The sequence below is a fragment of the Halictus rubicundus genome, chromosome 4, assembly GCF_050948215.1.
Source record: "Halictus rubicundus isolate RS-2024b chromosome 4, iyHalRubi1_principal, whole genome shotgun sequence".
NCBI lineage: Eukaryota > Metazoa > Arthropoda > Insecta > Hymenoptera > Halictidae > Halictus > Halictus rubicundus.
In genome coordinates, this window is record NC_135152.1 from 13,365,234 (window position 1) to 13,390,151 (window position 24,918).

Below are 24,918 nucleotides of genomic sequence, written 5' to 3' on the forward strand. Positions count from 1 at the left end.
GGAGCAAGCGAACGAACGAGCAAGCGCTCGCGAAAGCCCTTCGAGAGAAGAATCGAACGTCGCGCACGCGACCGCTGTCGCAGGCTCGACGGTTTTCTTTTTTCCGCTCGAGTTCGAGCAGTTCAACGGGTTCGGGGTCGAACGTTTCGACGGTGCGACGACGGACTTTGCAGGACTCGCGAAGCAAACGAAACGCAACGAAACGTCGAGCGTTCGACGACGGAGAAAGGCGATACGTCCGTTGGAATTGGAGGTAACTGGCGGCCGCCGCCAGGCTCGTTTCTCCGGCGCGGCGCGTAGATTGCGCGCGCCTGGTATCGTTGTTGCGTTGCCGAGGAATCGCTGGTGGCACACTTGTCGCTTGTCGAAAGGAGAATAGGACTTTCTCCTTCTCGCCGTTCCTCGTGCCGCTGTCCCGTTCCGTTCGCGTTTTCGGTACCCGTATTTGCGCGGCAAGGAACGCCCTCGAGAAGGACGACGGGCTCGCTACCGGTGGCCCTGTCCTGCGTAGGGATATAATCATCCTGGAGATCGACGTTTAAATTTTCCACGGTGACGGTGACCGCGACGGTGACGAGGACTACGAGGAGGAGGAGGAGGAAAAGGAGAAGGAGAAGGAGAAGGAGCAGGACCGATGATCAAGGTCTGATCGACTCGAAGAACTAGTTGCGGAACGTATTAAAATTCTCAACGTTCGCGCGCGTGTCTTCGGAGAGTTCTCGAAATCGAGGGAATTCTTGCTCGGTGGAGTACACCGCAAACAAGAGTGCCCGCGAGATGAAGTAAATAACAAAACAGGCGGCAGACACGCATACACGCACAGAGGGAGCGTGAGAGAGGGAGAGAGTTTCTGGCGAAGATACAGGTAACCAAAGAGAGAGAAAGAGAGAGAGAAAGAAGAAGAAGAAGAAAAAGAGAGGTCAAGGAGATCAAAGAAGGTAAGATAGAAGGAAAGAGAGAGTAGCAGAAGCGCGAGGCCGTTTAAACGCAAGAAGAAGACGCACACGCCTGCGAGGAAGGAGATAGGAGAAAGAGAGAGAGAGAGATAGTCGAGAGAGGTTGTCGACGCGTGTACGCGGTGATCAATCAAGATGAGGGTACACCGTGGGATTTGCGCGAAATTGCAAGGAGGATTTCTCAGGCGATGGTGTAAGTAAACGGCGAAACGGAGGAGGTGATCGCGACGCACACACCGATTCCCTCCGTTGCGTTCTCTTCTATACTCTTCTCGCGTTGCGTCGCCTCGCGTTTCATATCATCTCGTATCTCCACGTCAGGTCGGAGCGGTAGCGCAGCATTGTATCGTTCGAGGGAAGGCCAGTTAACGATCTCGTTAACGTGGTTACCGGCGCCACAACAGTCACGCTCGATGCGCTCTTAATTCGATTCGATGAACGTGTCATTTCGTATGCTTGCTCGATGAGTCACCGCGGGCTTGTCGCGTCGAATCGCAACGCGCGGCCGTGACGCGCCGGAGTCACCGCATCGCTCCGCAACGCTCCGCAACGTTTCGAATTTCTTGATATCGAAAGAGCTACCGGACCCTCGGTGTCGCCCGGTGTTTCTCTCTCGCGAACGTTACGAACGTTACGAACGGTATCCGCGCGACTCAAAAACGCGAGCGACCGTCGTAAACCAGAGTCTTTCTTACTTTCACTTCGTGTTCGCGTCCACGAGCGTACGCGCTTGCGAGAACACGAGCGGGAATCTGGACTCAAACTCGAACTGGAATGCGATCGAGCATTCGAAGGAAACCGTCGATCGGTTCGTAGAGGATAATCGACGTGACGGTACGAAATCGTTGGAAACGGCGAAGGATCGCTAGAATAGTAATTGGATTGGAGAACGGATAGAGAATGTAAAAATGATCGGGAATGAAAAAAAAAGGTAGTAGCGTGTCGCGACTAGGCGGCCGCGACGCCGACTATAATACTCCTAGGACGAGTCGATCATGCATGTTTGTCCATTGGTAATGGCCATAGCCTGCGGGTATTATTCGCGCGTCAGAAAGCGAACTTTGATACCATTACGCGGAACGATCGAACGGGGAAGATACTTGCTATTCCGGGTCTATTATTGGGTTTTTTTTTCTGCTGTTGATCGACTCGTTATGCAACATTTCGATGTTGCCTCGCTCCGAACAGGTACTCGGAGCGAACAGGAACTCGCAGCACCAGAGACAGCAACGTAACACTGCTTTTCAATGCTTGATGCGTACGATCGGCGACGAATCGTCGGATTTCGTTCGGGAAACCGACGCGACGCACAGTGATCCCAAAGCCGGAAAACGTGGCCAAAACCTAAAATATGAACTAGGTAAAATATTAGCTAGGTAAGTTTTAAGTATGGGGTTGGTTACTCTAAGAGAGTTTCTAAGTGGGGGTAAACAGCAAAAAGGTCGTTTTTTTATACCTGAGCAACAGTCACAGTCCGAACTTCGAGTTCATTAGACCGTACCTTTTTAAACTTGTGAAGCACATTGCGAATTTTAAGTGCACACTGTACAAACTGTCTTGAAACGTTTCGATTTTAATTGTGCATTATGAATGCTGTTTGTCGAGGTAAGTTGTATAGTTTTTAGTGCCAAATGTTTATTGTTAACTGATAACTATGTATGCAAAAGAGAGAGTAAAAGCGAAGGCATACATTTTTAAGATGTAGAGTAAAAGTTGCAAGTCCCACACGGTCCATCGCTAAAACTTGTTAGAGCTTCTACTACATAGTATTATCTTGCAATTCTAAAAAAAATTAGCTGCCCCTAGCTGCCTCTGTGGTCGTAGCACTGTTTTTTGTAACGCAGAGTAGGTATTTTATGCGTTTTCCTTGCATTTCTTGTCAAACTGTGAGAGATATGCACTAAGTCTAAAATTTAAACAGATTTTGAATAGAATGTCAATTTTTTTACAAAGAATCATATATCCGAAATTTTTTTATATTTTTCAAACACGAACGCCGTTTTTATACCGGCTGTTCATTTGAAAACTTACCAGCCGAATATCTCGAAAAGTATGAAAGATATTAAAAAAGTGTAAAACACGTGTCGAAGGCAGTATCAGTTTTTTATTTGGATGGCGTTTTCAAGGTCATTTGAAGGTCAACCTTGTTTTTTCAAATGGAAACCTATATTTTTGATTATGGGATCTTATTGTACGTGAAAAGACCAGCAATTCTTCAATTCTTTCATCTTTGGAAACTATGAAGTGCGAATAGAATACCTACTGTATACAATACAAAAGGTAGAGTTTGCTGTCTTTTCCCTCGTTCAGGTCAATATGAGACAGCGAGAGGGAAGGTAGAGGGGTGTTTAGATAATCCCCGACTAGTACACAAATATGCTTTGGTTTTACTTTCACTCTTTGATCAGCGACCCCAAAAATGGCTTAACACCAATTTTCAAGCAGAACCAATAATTCTTTAATGTATATGTCCGCCATATTGGATCCGCCATTTTGTTTTTTCTAATTCCAAGTTCAGATTCGTGATCAGCGACCCCAAAAAATGGCCTAATACCAATATTCAAGCAGAACCAATAATTTTTTAATGTATATGTCCGCCATATTGGACCCGCCATTTTGTTTTTTCTAATTCCAAGTTCAGATTCGTGATCAGCGACCCCAAAAACGGCCTAATACCAATTTTCAAGCAGAACCAATAATTTTTTAATATATATATCTGCCATATTGGATCCGCCATTTTGTTTTTTCTAATTCCAAGTTCAAATTCGTGATCAGCGACCCCAAAAATCGGCCTAACACCAATTTTCAAGCAGAACCAATAATTTTTTAATAAGTTACGAGGTTTTGACCACGTTTTCGCAATTTGGGACCACTGTGCGACTGGACGAGGGTCGTCCATCTTACTGGACCAGCCGATTTGAATGTTTGGAAGCATTGGAAAAGAAAAAAAAGAAAAGATCAAGTTGAAACCGTCCGATCTGGTTTGCTCGCGCGAACGTTCGACCGTGGAGCTGCTTCGTTTGCTAGGCGCGAAACCTTCCGAGTAAGAGCAGGAAGCGTAGCCTTATATAATAGCGAGTAATTGCCGACAAGTACGCGTAGGAAGGTATACGTAGGTTTGCCTTTCGGGATCGAAGCTCGCGCGGCGGGCGATGCGTTCTCGTTGCCGACCGTCGTCGACGATCCTCGTCGATCTCGATGCCAACGAACGCGGACGGCCGCTATCATTTCAACGTGTCGTTATTCCTTGCGACATATTCGAGACTCGCGTTCTTTTTTCTCTTCGTTTCGCTGACGCGATCGATTCGAGTCGACCGAGAAAAAAAAAGGGAACGGGGGTCGCAACAAAAACGCAAGAACCGTCTTTACGCAACGGGTTTTCGGTTTTTGTTCGAACGCGATTCCTCCGTGCCACGCGAGCGCGCGTCGCCGGTCGTGTGTCGCGTGTCGGCGAGTTGTGTGTCGTATCGCGACCATTCCTCCGATCGCATTCCTTTCGATACACACATTCGATAATCGGGGACGATCTACAGGAAGCTATCGGCGCTATCGATACCACCTCGCATCGATCCGCGCGACATTCTTCCTTGTTCGTCGTCGTTCGTTTCCGCGAGCCGACGAACGATCCTCGATAATGCCGGTTGGTCGTTGGCTGTTGGCCATTGGTCGTTGATCGTTAGTCATCGTTTCGCGACAACACCGATTACGATTCCAGGATCGAGCCGCGCTACAACTATGTACAGCACGCTGGACGCGTTACATCATGTACGAAATTTCCTCGAACTTGAACGCGTTCTCGCGCTCTCGCGCATGTCGATTCGCGGAGACACACGCGTCGACTATACCGCGAGTAGAAGTAGAAGGTAGAAGGTAGCAACGAGACGGAACGGCCGGCTGGATCTTTGAACGGTTCTTGCTCAGCGGTGTTGCGCTTTCACCTGTTCGTTAGGTGCGTAGGCTCTTCCGTGTGCGGAGTAGCCATCGCTAATTCCCCGTAAACACCGAGATTCGATCGAACCGCGGCGGTTCTGCGTGTAACCGTAGAAACGATTCTCGCTAATTTCGAATTTCGTCAATTTGAATTTACACGGTGTTTATCAATTACACAGGCTTTTAAACAAATTAGTTTAAAACAAGTTCCCCTGCGTTAATATTCCTGAAGTAAATCTGTAATTTCTGGTAGATTTGTGGCAAGTTGTCGGCAATGAATTTTTTTTTCTTTTCCATTCTTTGGTCAACTGATCATAGTTTATCACAGTATAGTCGGTGCCTGATTCTATTACACTTGAAAAAACTATAATTTTTAAGATGTAATAACAATTTCTCGTTTTAAGCTATTCCGAATAGTTGTCTTTTAAATTGCACTTGGACACAGTGAATTCTCGATATATGTCAACAACACGGGTCTTGCCAGCGTCATGTATCGTTTACGAAATTCGATTTAACACGGTTAAACCGACCGGTACACATATACAATGCACCTAGGTACATGTAGGCGAATGCAGAAAATTAGGATAGCTATACGAATAATAGATTTCGCGTATCTACGGCGTGCGATATCGACAAAATTCTCGTTTTCGAGGTCGGAGAAGTGTTGCGCGATTTGAATATCGGAATAACAATTTCGTTCAGACGAAGCTACAGGTCCGTTCATAATTGGACTCGCGTCATTAACGTGTCGTCTTTTTGTTAAAAATTAATTTTAATGAAAAGTCGTTGCGCGATATTTACGTCCTTACTGAACAATATCTTTCTCGATCCAATGTTTCAACAAAAGCTTGGAAAATTAGCAAAGAATTCTTAACTATTTCAGTACCGTTGTAGTACGGTCTAGTCTACGAGGTTTTCGCGTGAAATAAGATTTTCATTTTTCAAGCTTAACAGTCTATGTTTCGTGTGTTTTCAACTATTCGTATGACGACGAGCAGTATATTAGAATTTAATCGTAGAATTGGATTGTCTCCAGATGGTAATTGTAATTTCACTATCTCGACCGTTTGTTCACACCGAAACCACTGGGTGAGCCAAAATGCTCTTTCACGAGATTCTTAAGTTGCCTGAGTCACGCCAAATGTGAGCAAATACAAGTCGTTGTAGCAAAAACTTCAAAAAGGTTAATTATTCACCTAACACCGTGATAAAGCAAACCGGCACATGGCAACGGTAGCTGCGACGCGTCGAGATAAAGGATACGTACGCTTCAAACGCGCGCGCGTTTATATAATATAAATATAAATCTGATGTCAAAATTACAAAAAACAAAATGGCGGATTCAATATGGCGGATGCGTAACCAAAAAAAATGATTGGACTTTCTTAAAAATTAGTATTCCCATATTCTTCGGGCCGGTGAATATGAATTTGATGTCAAAATTACAAATAACAAAAATAAAATTTTTTTTAGACAATAAAAAAATTATTGTTAAAAAATAAATTGTTGTATCAGAAAACTCTATAAGCGGAATCATACAATGCTTATTTAACAAATTTTATTACAACTTATAAATTTCTCGAGAAAACATGCTTGTAACTAGTACCATGACTACCTCTGCGTCACAAAAATGGATCGCATTACGAAAGGGGCAGTTTTGGGCAGCTACTTTTTCAAAATAATGTTAAATAATAGTGTCTACTACAAGACTCGACAAGAATCTCCGTGGAATATTGTGGAATATACAACTTTTAGTATACATTTGTAAAATCTGTGCACTAAGTATTATCGTTCACTTCATACATTTCAAACATTAATTAATATAAATCCAATGTCATTATTATGTATAGTATTTACTTCCAGGAACAGCATCCACCGTACACGCACAAAAATAAATTCAATTTCCGTAAAATTGTAAGCTTGACACCTTTTTTTTCACAACGTAGTTCACTGCACGAAAACTGCGAGACGACTGTATGGGATATTCGTACTCCCACCATTTAGCAGGTATAGGTAGTAAGACCTTCTTACCTTCGGCTTCTTATACAGTCATTACCTGAGAATCCAATACGGCAAGAGCCATACCCCTAACGTGAAATTCATTTTTTGCAATTTGCCCACGTTTCGGCGCTTTTGGCCCACTGTGGCGCGTCTCCGCTCCGAATTTCCACGTAAATCCTCCTGTTTTCGCGTTCGCGCTGGCCACGGTTGCTTCTCGTCGAACAATATCAAAGAAACCAGCAGGCAAACTCGTGTTGAACCTTCGTCGGTTGATTTCGACGCGAAACTCGGCCCATTGAATCGTTGGTCAAGGACAAAGGCCACGCGCGGTCGTTCGGACCTTCGTCCGCGGGCTACAGGTGTCTTTCTCTCGTCGAAAACAGAGGCCCACGATATGTATCTCTGTCGTCGGTGTTCACGCAACCATCCTTGAGAAATTTCGTTACGATCGAGATCTACGTTTCGCTCGAGGCGTTCTTTTCGGGATCGCGACGCCGAGGAGGAATCGACCGGGGATGATGGGGATGAAAATGCGCGTAAAAACGAGAGTTTATCCGTTTTACCGGATCACCGAGGATAACGTTCCTGTCCGATGTGCTGCGATGCGCGGCGACGCGCGGCGATGCGTGCTCGTTCGCGTCGAAGCTAGATCCTTTAAGGTTGCCACACACGAGACAGGCAAGATGCCGAAGTTGTTCGGGCGCCTAGGTTCAAGAACAGAGGTTACAAAATTCGCCGGCCGAAGAATGGTCTTCGTGACAGAAATCTTTTCCGACGTCGTTGGGGCCATTACTTTGAACGTCTTATTGCTTCCAGGTGGCCTTTCGAGAGTACGTTGACGATTTTCGGCACCTGGCCTTTGTTGCGGATACGCTCGGTCCTTATGGGCGACGATTTTAGGCATCTTGCCTGTCTTGTGTGTGACGACCTTTATCGTCGAAGATTCGCGTCCGTCGTGAACGCTTGGCAACGTTGGAATTTGGATCGGTCACCGACCGTTCTTCGTTTTAGCAGATTCGTTAATTCGCTAACGATCACCAACGAATTTCCACATCGATCAACAAGAACCGCCGTCGCCGTTGACCTCTGCGCGAGGCTCGCGTTCCTCCGCATTCCTTTCGACACCCTCGGAACGATCGATCGCGGTATCCGTTTCGTAATCACCGTCGCGATCGCTTCGACGAATATTTTCGTGTGAATCGTCGCCGTTGTCGTTCTTGAACGCGAGCAACACGGCCACGGATCTACGTCACGCCACGCCATAGCATGACACGGAACGGATAGTTAACGCAAACGGCGGGCCGAGAGTTTGAGTTTACGGCTGAAAAACAAAGCCGTTCGGTTAGTTTGCGCACGCCTCGCGTTCGCTGGAAAGTACCGATCTCGAGGTCGCGACACCGGCCCGAAGGATTTTGTAAGGTCGACCGCGTGACGTCCGCTCGCGCGTACAAGTCGTGTCTCGCATTCTCGATGCGAACGCTATCATCGCCGTGGTTTTTTGCAGCACCGAGCTGTCGCCCAACCGAAACGTTCCACTCGTGTAATTATCTCGAGGTGATCCTGGAAAAACATTCCACGGATCGAAATCGTTCGATCGTTGGAGAACCGATCGAATTCGTGCCACAGATCGAGCAGGTCGTTATCAAATCGTTTAACAAACCCTAATCGATCTTGCCGCGGGTTTCGTGATACGAACGAAGTTAGGCTGATCGACGAAGCTAGGCTAGGTGGCTAAGGTAGCTAAGCGGCGTGGCAGCGAGGCGTCAAAGCGTGGAAAAGTAGGACCCGCCCGTTTCGAAGGTCGACTCGCGCGGTGACGCGTACGTGCCATTTCGTCTACGTGACTAAAAAATTAACCGGTCGAACGGTGGCCGTGGTTGCGATCGTCGTTTGCCGTTTCGAGCCATCGGCGACATCGGCGCGGTGAAAATTTCGATGAATCGATCTCGAGAACCTCGAAACGATCGACAGAGACGTTTCGGGAATTGTGACATTTCCGACAAGTCCCGCTCCACTGACGAAACTACCGGGCGAAACTACGTGCGATCGAGTTGGGTGGTAAGAGACATACTCGCTCGTGAAATTCGGTCATCGACGCGTCGCGTCGCGTCGCGGATCGCGCGCAACATGCTAAAGACGATCGCAATGCGATTTCGAAAGGTTCTCCGCGAAAGGAATTTGCCAGGGCGAGACTGGAAAACCTCGAGAGGAGCTTGGCGAACCAGGTTGCGCCCGGTCGAGAACAGCGAGCGAGAAAATCGAGAACCGAGGATCGTTGATGCGCCACGATGGCGAACGAACCCGACTCGAGCGACACGATAGAAAGCAAAACCGATCTCGGAACGGGCGCCGTTGCTGTTGCGGGTGGTGTTGTCGCGGATGCTAGCGCGGGACGACTTTCTTTTCTCGGTTCGTGATCGGGTTCGACGGAGCGTCGCACGGCGCGCGACGTGTTCCGCGAATCTCACCGATGCAACCACCGACGCGTCGCCGCGTTCCACTCTAATCATTAATTTCCGTTTCTGTCGGATTTCAGGGGCGGCGGTAGCTGTTGGAGCCCTGCTGATCATAGTCGCCGCGATCTTGGCGGCGGTGTTCCCGAAATTGGTCGACGTTTTGCTGAACAGAGAGATCGCGTTGCGCGACGGCGGCCGTACGTTCAAATGGTGGAAAGAGCCGCCCGTGTCTCCTCAGCTGAGCGTCTACATTTACAATGTGACGAACGCCGACGAATTTTTGAACGACGGCGAGAAACCGACGCTGACGGAGCTCGGACCGTACGTGTACGTGCAACGATGGGAAAAGGTCGAGGTGAAATTCAACGACAACGACACCGTGTCGTACAAAGTGAAGAAGCGCTTCGTCTTCTCACCGGTAAGCCACCGATTCCTCCTCGCTCAGTGTACAAGCACCGCTTTCCACGCTCTCGAATACCGTCGGCTACGCGATTCGACGTTGCAAAATACAGTCTGTTCCACGAGAGCGTGGACGCGATATCTGAGTGCGAATAAATCTTTTCTGTAAAAAAAGGTTGTACAGGTCGAAAGTACATTTAAAGAACTACACTTGCTTAATAACGTGTCCAATCACCAGCATTAGCGATCATTGCTTCACAACGTCATACTTTCGCCCAGCTTCGCAGCGAATGAGACTGGAAGAGATCTCCGTATTTCTCGAACACGGCGAACCAGCGCCTTCAATTTTCAAATACGCTTTCCTCGGAGTTTGTACTTCACGAGAGACCAAACATTTTCGATTGGATTGGCATCGGGGGACTGAGATTCGACATTGTTCCAATCACGACAAACGTTTTCATGTGCCCACGCCAACCGCTTTTTCGACGTGCTTTGTTGAAAGCAACGGCTTCGAAAGTGTACCACGCCGTGCAACTTTATTTTCTTCCAACCGACGTTTAATTGTTACTGCGCCTATTTTTATGCCCTTTTCTGCTAACATTGCTTGCGCTTTACGCAAGGAAAGTGTCGGATTTTTCGAAGAAAGCTGCAGAATTGCTTTATCATCCCTTTTTGTCGTAGCTCGCTTCGAACCTCGATCAGGGAGATCGTCGACACAATTTGTCTCTTTGTAACGTTGCACCCACTCATTTACAAATTCGCGAGACTTGTGCAGATATTTTGCTGCATTTCTAACACTCATTTCTGGCCCTTTCGGGTGCTGGCACAAGAATACTGCTTCAAATCGTTTAGCGTATACGGCACTCATCTCGAAATGACTGGAACTTCTCAGTGACGGAAATGATACTAAGAGAATTCGGGCTATTGCGTATTAGAGGAGACATTGTATGTTTGGACTGGCACAATTTTTGTTGTATTGGGCATCAAATTTCACAGATATTGCGTCCCCGCTCTTGTGGAACAGACTGTATGTACGATCAGGTGCCGCGCCCCGCCGCACAGTGGTGCTGAATGGGCAAAAAACGGCAAAAAATCTGTAAAAAAGAAACTATCCAACGAATTTGTTTGAAAATTTGTGGAGAGATTGCCACAGGTACAACGCTTATTTGGCAAAAAAAAAATTTTTGTAAAAAGTTGTTAACGTTAAGTAATATGGGCTAATCGAAAACCTCTGTTTTCTGCCCGTTTTTTATTTATGGAAGCATACAACAAATACTTTAATAGATTTTGGTCTGGAACTAATCGTTTTGGCAAGGTGTAATATTGATCTAACCTTGTGCAAAAAATCATGAGATACTCCGAGATGCTTTCGCCGCAATTTAAGTTTAAATATCAACTTTCAGAATTTCCAAAAGTGAACCGTGCGGAAGTTACGATTATTTGATGTTCCAGGTGAAATTTTTTAGGAATATTTCTAAATAATAAAGAAAAATGTGAAGTGCATATGATTTATTAATTTTTTATGTATAAATAATTTTATGTATAACAATTTTTTTTATCTTACATAAATTATTTTTATAGCACTACCAAAGAATACCTGTTGCATTTTTGCGACAGTGGTCCAGTGAACGAAAACTTTGTTTATTTCACATAAAAAATTGTTATTAAATATTTTTTTATATGTATGAATGTCACATTTTTTTTTTACTATCTGGTATGTATCCCTTAAAAATTTCACCTGAAACATCAAATAATCGTGGCTTCAGCGCGATTCATTCCTGGAAATTCCGAAAGTTGATATTTAAACTTAAATTTTGCAATCTCATGAAATTTTGCACAAAGCTAGATCAATATTACAACTTACCAAAACGATTAGTTCCAGATCGAAGCTATCGAAGCTAATGTTAAACAACTTTTCTTAAAAAATTTTTTGGCAGTTAATAGTTGAAGCCATTTGTAGACCCCTAAGTATTCAATTATAGGCGGAGTAATTACATAACTATCGCACTGAAAACTGATGAATTCCCAGGAGCGAAGAAATGGTTATTTACCATGCGTGTATCTCCGTAAAAAAATTTTTTTCAAAAATCTGACTTTGGCTCATCATGCACGCACTATTAGGCTATACAAAAATAATTTTTTTTATAAAAATAGAAAATGTATAAAATAGATTTTTTGCCACTTTGGCACCACTGTGCGCCGTGGCCGTCGCAACAGGGTTATCCATACGTTTTCTACGATCGTTCGCGTTAATTGGTGTCTCGGCAAAGTTTTACGCTTTTGTCACGGTGTGCCCTGGTTTCGCGAAAACAAAACGATGCTGGCCAGGAGCAGAAAAGGGAAACGTACGACGTGCCAACGGTGGCGAGATGAACGGGGGAAAGGAAACGGAAAAGATGGCGATGGTAGTGGCGGCGACGGCGATGGCGACGCAGGGGAAGGAGGGATCGCAGAGTCGTGGTTTCTTGTAAAAGTTCTCGAGAGTAAGTCGGGTCGCGGGGTATGACGCAACGCTGCCAGGTAACGATAGTCGGGTTGAGTAAGATCGTAATAGCGGAGCAACGCGCTTCCGTGAATTAAAAGCAAAAGCAAAAGCAGCGGTACGGATAACGTTTGGCCAACGTGGCACGTTTCTCCGAGACACGCACGACACCTCGATTCTCACAATTGTCGGTATTGTTAGGAAGAACAATGTGGGTCGCGCGAATAATATCGTTGTTCGCATCGACGAGAGTATACGTAGCCGCTGCGAACGTGTACATAGACGAGCGCGTACACGAAGACACGCGACATGTACCGCGGTACGATATCTCTCCTCCGTTTTCGAAACAGCGAACGCGATTTGCACCGTTCCTAGCACCGTCGGCCGATAAATAAAACGGAGAATCGAAAGGATGAAACAGCGAACGATAAATGGTGTAAAGGTCTGAACGATTTCAGGAAAAATCGGTCGGCTCGGAGGAGGACATGGTGGTGGTCCCGAACGTGCCGATGCTCTCGGCGACCAGCCAATCGAAACACGCGGCTCGGTTTCTCAGACTGGCGATGGCTTCGATCATGGACATTCTTCAAATCAAGCCGTTCGTCGAGGTGTCGATCGGTCAGCTGCTCTGGGGCTACGAGGACCCGTTGCTCAAATTGGCCAAAGATGTCGTGCCGAAAGAGCAGAAACTGCCGTACGATCAATTCGGCCTGATGTACGGTAAAAATGCGACGATGCCCGATTGGTTTACCATCTTTACCGGGCAAGCGGACATCACCAAGTACGGTGTTCTCGACAAATGGAACGGAAAGAGCAGTCTCGGTCACTGGACAACGCCGGAATGCGACAGCGTCGCCGGCAGCGACGGCAGCATCTTTCCACCGAGGATCACCAAGCAAACGGTGCTCAAAGTTTTCGACAAGGATCTCTGCAGAACCCTGCCTCTCGTCTTCAAGGTAGTCGATCGATCGAGTCGTCGATTTCTGTCTCGATGATCTCGCGACGCTTAACACGTTCCGTGCCAAGCCGTTTTTGCTTGACTTTGTTTGTTCAGGCCATTCAACGCTAGAACTACCGAACCAATCAAAATCACTGGTTCCTACTTATTTCTTTCACAATCACTGAAATGATAAAAATTCTTTCCATCAGAAATTTTTGACTGAACTTCTTTATTGGAGCACAGGTTGGAATTAAAAATGGTATGAGGTTTGTCATTATTACGGAGCAATGTACATCAGTCGTATTTATTACTCGGTAGTTCTAGTGTTAATGTTTGGGCATTAACACGTCCCCGCCGGCATGTACCACCAGTGGTACATACACAATTATCCCATCGGGCGGTATGTACCACCGGTGGTACAAATGAAGCAATCAATTTTGTGTGTCTTTTTCCTTAATGAAAAGAGAAACAAATTTGCAAATCGACTGAATCAAAACAATTCTTTAAATTTAAACGATTTTAACACACAAATATATATATAGCCGTCAGATGCCGAGAACTACAAATAAGACCGCCGGCGGGAACGTGTTAAATAAATATGTCTGCGTGTACCATCGGTGGTACACGTGGCCTGAAGATCAAGTTTAACGTGTACCACCGATGGTACACGTGGCACGGAACGTGTTAAACAGATTTTTATTGTACATATGTATTTTTATGTTAGACCCTTTCGTTTCCGTTTTCTCTTCCAGGAGGAAGTGACTACCGCCGGCGGAATACCCGGCTACAGATTCGTACCGTCGAAAGACGCTTTCGGTTCACCCGGTAGAGTCGAATCTCAGCGATGCTTTTGCCCGGCGGGCCCGCCGTGCGCGCCCGAGGGAACCTTCAACGCTTCCCTCTGCCAGTACGAGTCTCCCGTTTTGCTCAGCTTTCCGCACTTTTACCTCGGTAAGATGCCCGTTCAGCTAGCTCGGTTCGCTCCGAGAAATTGAGCTGTTTATTTTGAAAGTGGCCCGAGTCCATTTGTCAATTATTTTTTGTTGCCCGTAATTACGTGTACAACTTCAAGTTAGCTCTGTCATAAACAACATTTGCGGACAAACAAGTTTTTGCAGTTAGTTCAATAATTAAAACCATCACTTTGAAAATGGCCCAAGTCCAATCCTTTATTGCCAGAAAGGTAATAACTTCATTCGAAATGAATTGAAACAAGAGGATTTCGTATCAACACAATGTTTGGAGGACGCAAATTTTAAAGGGTAAAGAATTCTGACGGAGAAACAATAAATTGGTTAAAAATATGCTGGATGCGTTTTTTGAGAGATGAACCATGTAAAATTTTCTGTAAGATATCGATGGATGAGAATGCAACGTTTCAAATCCTGGATTTATTACCACGTCGGGGTGGACCAAGAAAGTTCGAAAGATTGTATTGTCGCCATTTTATAAAAATATAAGACGAATTGCAACAGCGAAATACAAGAACATGATGGACTTACTACGATACATACCACCGGAGCAGCATGACTTCTTCAAATCCGTCCCGCATTCACAAAATGTAGATGAGCAGTAAATTGTTATGCAATTTATGTAGTTAGAAAATGTCCTGAATTGCATAAATGGTGTTTCTGAAGTGTTGTAAAGATATATAAAGTAAATTGAGTATTGTTTGTTCAATTTGAAACATTTTAAATTATGTCGAATGGACTTGGGCTCTTTCGAATTTTATAACGAATCTGGTTGTCAACTTTGAAAGTGGCTTAACTCCATTTTTGGTAAGAAAACACATATTATTCACTTAATAATTGCTATTATTTTAACTGTAAATTTAACTCTTTTAGATTAAAGCAGTGTGACACATTGGTGTCCCATACGTATATTTTTAATCTTATTGAAACACAAACCCTTAAATACCTCAATATAAGTACAACTGGACTTAACACATCACTCAATAAGTCTCCGGTCTAACTAAGAAAAACAAATTTTTTTTAGAAATTCCACTTTATTCATCAACATACTCTCCTTCAAGAGTGATAGTGAGATAGTCGATGAACAAAATTCCATGCCATAATCTTGCCAGCCGATTTTTGAGTTTTTGGTCGCTTTGGACGACTTTCACCGGCTGCTGTCCACTCAGCTGACGATCTTTTTGATTCAGGCGTGTAGTGGTGGATCCATGTTTGATCCATTGTCACATACCGACGCAAGAAATCCTTTTTATTTCGCTTGAACAGCTCGAAACAGCGCTCTGAATCGTCGGCGCGTTGTCGTTTCTGGTCCGGTGTGAGCAAACGCGGCACCCACTTCGAAAGCAACTTGCGCATGCCCAAATTTTCATGTAAAATTGTAAAGACACTACCTTCTGATATCTTCAAGGTGTCAGCTATCTCACGCAACTTCATTTTACGGCCTTCTAAAACTATTTCGTGGACATTTCTTATGTTTTCCGGAACAACTGCCGATTTCGGGCGACCAGAGCGTTCTGCATCATCGGTACTTGTACGACCGCGTTTAAATTCAGCATACCAGTCAATAATAGTTGATTTCCCTGGTGCAGTGTCCCCAAAATGCTTATCAAGCCACTGTTTGGCTCCAACAATATTTTCCCCATCAAAAAACAGTGTTTAATCAACACACGAAATTCCTTTCTATCCGTTGTCTTGAAAATTACAAAACTGGGCTCACTAAAACGACTGTGACCTCTAAACTAACGGTCAGAATGCCATGAAATTTTGACACGCACTGTTTGAAGGTTAGTACCACCCGGGGATCACGTGGGTCTCTCAACAATGTTGCCATATATGTGTCAGACCGGGGACTTATTGAGTGATGCGTTAGGCCACTTTCGATATAAAGGGCTCAATTGTAATTGATTGGCTCGCGTAACAACATCGACTTTTCCAGCGGACCCGATGCTGCGCGAAGCCGTCAACGGAATATCGCCGGCGGTCGAGGAGAAGCATCAGTTTTTCATCGACGTCCAGCCGATGATGGGCACCTCGCTGAGAGCCAAGGCGAGAATTCAGATCAATTTGGCGGTGAGCCAGGTGCGCGACATCAAGCAGGTCGCCACGTTCCCGGACATCGTTTTCCCGATCATGTGGTTCGAGGACGTGAGTATAATGTTCCGGTGAATCGTCGTGAACGTTGCCGAACGTAACCGAAAACGTTGCGTGATTTTCAGGGTATCGACGAGCTCCCCAACGAGATGCGAAGTCTGATGAAGATGGCGGTGGACGCGCCGCCGATCGCTCGATCGGCAGTGTCCGGAGCACTGGCGGCGATCGGCGCGATCGTTCTGATCGGCGCGCTCTTCTGCCTGGCGCGTGCCGCGAAACGCCAAGAGAAACTTCACCTGAGCAATCCGCTACCGTCGAACGCCAGTGCCGGCAAAACCGGTCAGCTGAATCCGGCTTTCCAGAATTCCTCGAATTCGAAGTAGATCGATCGACTCCTCGGCTCCTCGACTTCCTCTCGACACCGGACTCTCCGTCGTCGATTACGATTAGATTAAACACGATTCTATCCGATTCTATCCGATCGACCGATCCACCGCCACCGGTAGCTGTTCCATCGATTATATTCGCCCCTTCGTCCTCCTCTGCGACCTCGACAAGATGAACCCTGAGAGCAGCTAGTATAATAAGCAAAGAGTAGAATACGGTAGAAGGAGGACGGAACGGATATACGGGAGGATAGCAAAACGGAAATCTCGGATCGCGTGTTCGAGTTCGAATTCGAAACGGTGTCGGAATCGGTATCGGGATCGGTGTCGGTGTCGGTGTCGGTGTCGGTGTCGGTGTTGGTGTCGGTGCGTTGGGAATAAATGGATAAACGTTCGATCGGAGAAAGGAAGAGTGCGCTAGGCCGCGTCACCTAACGGTACACGACTCACCGTTTTCAGGAACTGTGCCGTATTCCCGACACACCTAGTTTACTCGGGTCGAGCCTACGATTTCTTTCGCGTCCGTCTTCCGAGCTCTCCGAGCGAGAAACACGGCGATCGTATCGGTTGATCGCAATTTTATATATTGTTTTATAAATATGTATATGTAGATAGGGACGTACCCTAGCAATTAAAGGAGGGTGAGAGGAGGGGGGGGGAGAGGGTGACAAAGAGAAAATCTCGAAACGTTGGCGAAAGAATCGTGAGAGAGAAAAAAAAAAGAAGAAACTAGAATCTGGAACAGGATTCCGGATCGTCGATTTGAAACGGGCGTGCACCGAAGCACCCAACGAAATCGTTCCGTCCAATGAACATACTCGTCTATGTACATACTCGATCGCGCATTTACTCGGACCTCGGATCTCGAGGAATCCGACAACGATCGAGATCCTATCGTTATTCGTTATCGGTTCGAGCGCACGCGGCTCTCGTTTTAAAAATCGTTATTTTCGGATGGATTGCGGTTAGGTTCTTATACTTAGGTGAAAATTTAGTTTTGTACCACGTTGGAGCGCGAGCAGGTAATAAAACTACTGCGAAATGGTTTTGAAATCGGTCGGGATTGGTGTCAATTTAATTACGAACGCGTTCGACGGGGACGAACACAGTTTCGCAAGACAGGTACATAACGATATGACGATCGCTTCGCTTTGTTCTCGCTTCGCGACGCTGGTCGACGGCTGCCTGTGATCGCGCGCCGTCTCGAATCTCGGAAAAATACCTTGTCCCGGCGGGCCAGACTTATTGTTAGTTCGTACACGTTCGCAGATACGAGGTCGCGAGAACTCGTTGCCGTTGAACGCGTTCCGCGATAATCCGAGGAAAAAATAATTCAGCGTTTATCTCGCGTCTTGGAAGATGTCGTTCGATGCGACCTCGGTTATCGGTATCGAAGAGAACGGACAGCGCGCAACGTTGCGTTCGCTTTATTTCGCTCTGACGCGCGACTCGGCGTCGCGGCTCCCGCGATCGCGGACGATCGCAACGATCGCGTCGAGATTCCTGCCGGATAAACGACACGATAGCGGATGAACGTCGTTATTGCGCTATGTTTGCGCGAGCCCGCGATGCGATCGATGGAGGATGGGATGGGAGGAACGTCCGCGACCCCGGTCGGTCACCGATTGGTCGCTCGATCGATCGGTTCGCGTAGCGAGAAACGAGAAACGAGAAGCGAGATTAGCGATTCGACGAACGACAAAACGCGAATCGGAACGGTTCACGTTGCCGTCACGTTTTCACGAACTTTCCGTCGGTCCCCCGTCGACTCGAGTTTCTCTTCGCGGGGCTCGTCCCTCTTCAACGCTGCGACCAGACCACCGAAAAAGAGGACGACGCCGACCAGGCTACACCACTGAAATACAGCTTCGATGGCGTTGACGAGGTAGTGACTCCGATACAGCAGCTGCTGCGTGGGCTCTGGCAGGTCTTCGATCACGGAATCCGTCCAGATCAACGGCAGGATCGTGCCGTCTTTCAAGTGGTTCGCGAACGGTACCCCGACCGCTTTGCGCACCTCCAAGTTTAGCTGAAGCTTCAATCTGGCGGCCACCGTCAGCCCTAGTCGCTGAAATTTCACGAAAATCGGTCAGGATGGCCCTGCAAACTGCGAACGGCGAACCGGAAATCGCTTTGCTCACCTGATGGAGATCGATGTAGCTCTCGCGATGCTCTCGCGTCGGCGTCAAGCCGTCGATCTCGTCGAACAGAGACTTGTCCGCCGCGTAAAAGTGTGGGAACGAGACGAGCAACGGAGAGCCGAATCTGCAGGTGGAAACGTTGAACATTCCGGCCGGAGGGCATCTTCTTGAGGCGTTGTCGTTCGATTCCTTCGGGCAAAAGCAGCTGTTTTCGTCGGGCGTCGTCGTAAAAAAGTTGCTCGGTATCTGGAACCTAGGATCGTCGGATATCGATAATCGGCTCGACGATGCACACCGAGACGAGACGATTGAAATCACCGGAAGGGAATCCTCCGAGCATCGCTTACCTATAAGTGGGAATACCGTTCGAATATTCGCGGCGTTCGAATTCGAACGGTATACGCCGGCAAACGTCCGTCGCGTAGACGTCCACCGTCGCGTTGTCCGGTCGTTCGACCCAGTGCGGCGGGAACATGCTGCCGTCGGTGCCATAAACTCTGTCGCACTCCTCGTCTCCCCAGACTTTCCGGTACCGCATTCCGTTCACTTGCTCGATCAGTCCGATGTTTTCGATATCGTCGACTCCCGTCCGCATCGTGATGCGATCCTCGTTTACGCCGTTTCTCTGAAATCAACACGTGTCGATCGATTACGAGCCGACTCGATGTCGCGATAAAGCCGCGTCAATCGTTTTCTTAGCCCCTGATCTCTTCGCGACCTCCGAAACCTTGCGACGCGACGCGATGCAACGCGATCGTCGAGAAGGAGCGTAATCGTATGTGGTGCGTACGTACGAACGCGAGAATTCCAAATTTGTCGAAAGGAATGTTGACTTTGAGCGACGAGTAAGGCTTGATCATGCGAAACAGTTCGTCCTCGTAGCCCCAAAGGTACTCGCCGACCGGAAGCTCGAGGAACAGCTCGGAGCGTAGACTCGAGAGCAACACGGTCAAAAACATTTGCGCCATGTACGGTAGGTTTCGGGAGAAGGCCATCATCGACACGAGCAACACGTTCGGGACGACCACCGTTTGGTCTTCCCTCTCGCCGGACACCCATTTGAAGCTCCTCTTCTCTTGGTACGTGACCGTGCCGTTGTCGTGCAGCTGCACGTTCACTCGGCTCAAAGACTCCCGGTAGACGAAAGGACCGACTTGCTCCACCCGCAGCTTGCTGGCGTTACCGTTCTCGAACTCGTCCAGGTTCGTGTAGTTGAACACGTAAATGTGGAACAGCACACCGGCCGGTGGCCGCTGCCACATCCGGAACGCCGGCGTGCCGTTCCGAAGCTCCAGATTCGACAGGATCGCGTTCTGGAACACGTTCGTGAACCAAAACGCCACGAACATCGTTATGCTGGTGAACGCCGCCACGCCGTACAACCACAGGACCCGTCTGCTTCTCGTCCCGTCGAAGCGTTTTCGAATCGCTCGCGCCCAGCCCTTCGTTTCCATCGTTCGAAGACAATCTTGATTCCTCGATGTCGAAATAGCTCGATGCTTTCGTGTCTTTTCGACTTTCCACCGTTCAACGTGTACAGTGCGAATGTTATATTGATTAGGAAATTCTGGCTACGCGGAACACTCCTCTCTCGGTCGTCCTCTTCGTTTACAAGCAATCGTTGTCGAACGGATGTTCCTCGAACGCGTGACACTCGCGATTACGCTCGAGACGTTTGCTCGCCGTTTCGTCGACTTACTCGATACCCGTGGAGTACGTTGACGGCGCACAAAAATCTCCCCACCTTTCCTCGAATCGTCGATAACCTTTCCACGATGATGACCCCCGTTTCCTACCAAACTTCGGACACGCTCTGCAAATCCTCTTGTACGCCGGACGACGTTGCAGCACGCGAGTCGCCGCTGCCGTTGCCGCTCCTGTTCCTGTTCCTGTTCCTCGACCTCTTCGACATCGGCGTCGACCGCGTGTCGTTCGTCTCGATCCGCCTCTTTCTCGCGTTTTACAGTCGTCTTACAGCCTCTTTGCGGTATTACAGAATTGCCGCGTCGGCGATGCAATCTCGTTCCATCCCCGATTTTTCCACGAGTTTTTCCTCTCCGTTCGCGTCGTAGCCTTGTATCGCTGCGACTTCTGTATTTCCAAGTTCGTGAGAGAGGGAGAGAGAGAGAGAGAGACAGAGGACGAGAGCATCCATCAATATCGCTCGCAGACAAAAAAATCCATCGAATCATCGATAACGCCGGTCCATCGCCGCCAAGACTGGACGCACGAAGGTGGGATTTCCTATAACATAAGTGTAGGTCATAGGCAATCGCCGTTTGGACGCGGCTAGACGGGATGAATGCGAACGTCAGATAACTCTTACGAGCGTCGAACGTGCTTTACGATCGTCTAGACACGCGCCGTCGAGATAAAAGAGCGCGCTTGGAGAACCCGAATTCGTTCGCTCGAGTTTGTAAACTGTTTCCGCAGCGGTGCAACGAGGTGCAACCTTTTCGATCCAACGTGGCGCGTTGGCTCGAAAAGAATCCCGCCGCGCCGGAAGTCGGTGACTCGGAAAAGGAGCATCTCGATACGCTTCGTCGCCGTCGCGTTGATTCAATTTTATCGAGACCGTTCGATGTTGTGACTGGCAGATGCCCTTTTCACCCGCTTGTTTCGCGCGAACGGGTCGTATGTCGCGCGTCACGCGACGCGTTGCATCCCATCGCATCGCGTCGCGTCACCTCGTTCTTCGATTTACTCCCCCCCGATCGTTTACTCGCGGACAAGTGTAACAAATCGTACGACAGATACCAGGCACAAACTTCACCGCCTCTTCTTATCCGGAATCGGGATACTGCGATTGCGCCAAGCATTCTCCGTTTGAACACCACCGATTTCGCCAGAAAACGGTCCGTGTTGTTTCGCACGATATTCCCCGAACGTGTTTGCTTCCCTCTCCATGGCTTGTTTCGATTCGTTTTCTTTTTTAGATTTCGCGGGGCCTGGTCTTATCTCGAACTTTCGCGATCGGGATATCTGCGAGAACCACCGGCAAATTCGAATCGTCCGGGCCCGGTCTTCGTAGATTCGCGATAAGGTAGAGTGACTACGTTACCGACAAAAAATGGTTTTACGTGCCACAAGTTTTCGTCCTCATATGAGAATATTTTTCGCTGGGAAAGGGCTCATTCGAAAGAGGAAGGTTCAATACAGCCCGCGCTGGTCATGAGCTGTCGAGATTATGCAGATATTTGGTGATATAAGTTGTAAGTAAGTAAGTGGACAATGTCCATTGGACATGGACTCGATCGAATCCTCGCGAGGTTGAAATTCAGTAATTCCACCGCTTCGTTGTCACCGATATGTTCTGGTGCATCCTAGCAGAGAAGAAATGAGAGTGCTCACGCTCGGGGTTTTAGTATTACCACTTTTCTGCATCATCTTTTTAGCCTGGAACAGAACCTGCAGCAACTTTCTAGCCTGGAACAGAACCTGCATCAACTTTTTAGCCTGGACCAGAACCTGCATCATCTTTTTAGCATGTATTAGAACCTGCATCATCTTTTAGGCTGGATCAGAGCCTACATAGAAGAGCCTCTTTTAACATAGAAATAGCATCCACTCTGGCATTATTAGGAATCCGCTGCTAATGATGCAGGTAAGACGATGCAGGTTCTGGTACAGGCTAAAAATTAGACTAGGGGACAGCACTATACCGGGGATGCTGAAACCTCGGGCGTGAACACTCTCGTTTCCTATCCGAGTCTATAATCGTATGCAGTTGATTGGCAGATTATATAGCTGACTGTTCTTCTTAGGTAGAGCACGCCGAAAAGAGATAATTCTGACGAGGCTCCTCGAGGCGATTGGTCCATTTTTCTCGGTCGCGGTTATGCATCTCCACGAATGTATTCGAATTGATCTTCTCGTAGAGGCCGCCGCATTCGATTACGTTGATTCCACCCTCCTATGGAGGCCGCCACAATCCAGAATCGTTTGCGGCCCCCGTGGCTCCATGGACTCCTGCCGGCAGAGTTCGGAAAACGCATTCAAAGTTGAACGTTCCGTCTTATAGCCTGTAACCTGTAAGCTATATCGTATCGCTGCGTGAAAGTGAAAGTGCAACCGCGGCGTCGTGGAAGCACGTTATTCTTGCGAATATCTCTTGGAACAGGGCAGAACAGTTTCAGGACCGGGCTGGTGTTGTTTCGTTGTTCGGTGCGAAAGGTCGTGTCGCGAATCGCGAGTTGCGGTGGATCGGCGCTGGTTTCCTAACCTCAAAGATTGTTTTCGAATTGGTTCTCGAACGATTACGCGATAGGTGTCGCCGAAGAAAACAACTCGAATCGGGTGTGATCTCGTCGATCGGAGTCGAGAATACGGCGAGAGGAGGTGCGTGACGGATCGCGGGATCGCTGTCGCTGCGAAGATTTCGAAAACGCGGAAACCGAAGGAAGACCCTAAGGAAAGACCAGCAGGATGAGTTCGCAGCAAAGTCCCGCTGCGCTACAGTCTTCGGTGGACCGCGAGAAGGTGTACACGTGGATCACCGAATTATCGAATCCCGAGACCAGAGAGAACGCGTTGATGGAGCTGAGCAAGAAGCGCGAGGTTGTTCCCGACCTGGCCCCTATGCTGTGGCACTCGTTCGGCACGTCGGCCTCGTTGCTTCAGGAGATTATAAGTATCTATCCTGCCATCTATCCAGCCACGCTGACAGCGTACCAGAGCAACCGTGTGTGCAACGCGTTGGCGTTGTTACAGTGCGTCGCCAGTCACCCCGAGACCAGATCGGCCTTTCTCCAGGTAAAAAGGAGAACCCGTTCATAATTTTTACTTTTCTTTTTCCTCTCTCAGTTTCTGTGTTCTATCCATTCTGGTCGTTTGTTTCAGGCCCACATTCCGCTGTTCTTGTACCCGTTTCTGCACACAATCAGCAAAACAAGGCCGTTCGAGTACCTCCGGCTGACCAGCCTGGGCGTGATAGGAGCTTTGGTCAAGACCGACGAGCAGGAGGTGATCACGTTTCTGCTCACCACCGAGATCATCCCACTCTGTTTGCGAATCATGGAGAGCGGTTCCGAGCTTAGCAAAACGGTGGCCACGTTCATACTGCAAAAGATACTGCTGGACGACAGCGGTCTCTCGTACATCTGTCAAACCTACGACAGATTCAGCCACGTCGCAATGATCTTGGGGAAAATGGTGTTGTCCTTGGCCAAGGATCCTTCCGCTAGGCTGCTCAAGCACGTGGTCAGATGTTACTTGAGATTGTCGGACAACGCGAGGTGTGTTGCACGCGAGTTACAAAAGTTATTGTATCGATACGCGGTACGACAGGTACCGGTATCATTTAGGTTCGTGTTTCCGTTTCGCTGACGCCTTTCATGGTTGTTGCAGGGCGTTGCTAGCGCTCAGGCAATGTCTACCGGATCAGCTGAGGGACAACAACACGTTCGCCACGTGCCTCCAGGAGGACGCGTCGACCAAGCACTGGCTGAATCAACTGTTGAGGAACTTGGAGAACGGGCCTCAACTGGTGCCCCCCGCGCAACCGGGTCAGCAAGATCCCAGAACGATGGGCATGTCGCCGCTCGCGTCTTAACGTTACCCCGTTCTCCTCAGATTTTAGATCTTTTCGATCTTGGATCTTGGATCTTAGACGGTGACGTCCCGTCTGGCTTTCAACGACGAATTTCCTCGACGACTTATGGGCGCCGAACAGTTCCCATCTTCGTCTTCTAGTCGCCAGCGCAGCCAACCGAAGCCGAGCGAAGACGGATACAGTTGAGGTTCCCTCGGAAACCACGGAAACGCCGATCTTTTGTCGGGGAGCGACGATTATGCGAAACTACGAGAATTCTTCGAGAAGGGATAGCGAAGGAACGAACGTAAACGTAACGAAGAACGTCCAATCAAAGTATTCTGTTGTTCTATTTCTTAGTTTCTCTTAGAACCCTCTTAGTATCTCTTCTTTTTCTTTGTTAATCCAGTCGATCCGAAATACCGGATTGAACGGTGTCGCACAGCGTTGTACGATAATGAGATGTACATGTATGCATCGTGTAAGCGTGAATCTATGGCAAATATGTATATATTTATATTATATTAAATTACAATATATGTATAGTACGTATACGCGTATTGGTATGTCAGTTTATTGCCGCGTGTAGAAAAGAGAACGCTCGCAAGGCCGCGCACGGATCGTCCGTCGCGTCA

The 24,918-nt window shown here is 47.8% G+C and overlaps 3 protein-coding genes and 1 long non-coding RNA gene across 7 annotated transcripts in view; 2 read left to right on the forward strand and 2 right to left on the reverse strand.

The window, feature by feature from the left end:
* The window catches only part of LOC143353526 (uncharacterized), a 73,811-nt gene extending 51,458 nt beyond the window's left edge, over positions 1-22,353 (reverse strand). The window contains exon 1 of the long non-coding RNA XR_013082160.1: positions 22,162-22,353. This is a non-coding gene — a long non-coding RNA (uncharacterized LOC143353526). The remainder of the gene's footprint in view (positions 1-22,161) is intronic.
* On the forward strand, positions 583-17,665 carry Emp (epithelial membrane protein). Of its 3 annotated transcripts, none has more exons than XM_076786914.1 (6): positions 583-1,149; positions 9,424-9,761; positions 12,683-13,180; positions 13,917-14,115; positions 16,072-16,280; positions 16,352-17,665. In XM_076786914.1, the coding sequence occupies exons 1-6, from the start codon at positions 1,092-1,094 to the stop codon at positions 16,607-16,609; spliced, it is 1,560 nt and encodes a 519-aa protein (XP_076643029.1). In that variant the 5' UTR covers positions 583-1,091; the 3' UTR covers positions 16,610-17,665. The 3 variants fall into 3 exon arrangements, with proteins under 3 accessions (XP_076643029.1, XP_076643030.1, XP_076643028.1); XM_076786915.1 differs by lacking the exon at positions 583-1,149 and adding an exon at positions 2,458-2,561; XM_076786913.1 differs by lacking the exon at positions 583-1,149 and adding an exon at positions 9,161-9,296.
* Positions 17,065-20,673, reverse strand: LOC143353517 (scavenger receptor class B member 1). The gene is made up of 4 exons (XM_076786917.1): positions 19,548-20,673; positions 19,101-19,378; positions 18,754-19,006; positions 17,065-18,680 (listed from the first exon to the last, which is right to left on the reverse strand). The coding sequence occupies exons 1-4, from the start codon at positions 20,205-20,207 to the stop codon at positions 18,333-18,335; spliced, it is 1,539 nt and encodes a 512-aa protein (XP_076643032.1). The 5' UTR covers positions 20,208-20,673; the 3' UTR covers positions 17,065-18,332.
* A 195-nt stretch (positions 22,354-22,548) lies between the features above and the next one.
* Rcd-1 (Required for cell differentiation 1) lies at positions 22,549-24,835 on the forward strand. Of its 2 annotated transcripts, XM_076786925.1 has the most exons (4): positions 22,549-23,505; positions 23,593-23,987; positions 24,100-24,257; positions 24,332-24,835. In XM_076786925.1, the coding sequence occupies exons 1-4, from the start codon at positions 23,179-23,181 to the stop codon at positions 24,442-24,444; spliced, it is 993 nt and encodes a 330-aa protein (XP_076643040.1). In that variant the 5' UTR covers positions 22,549-23,178; the 3' UTR covers positions 24,445-24,835. The 2 variants fall into 2 exon arrangements, with proteins under 2 accessions (XP_076643040.1, XP_076643041.1); XM_076786926.1 differs by having other exon boundaries at positions 22,553-23,505; positions 24,100-24,835.
* Positions 24,836-24,918: the final 83 nt, after the last annotated feature.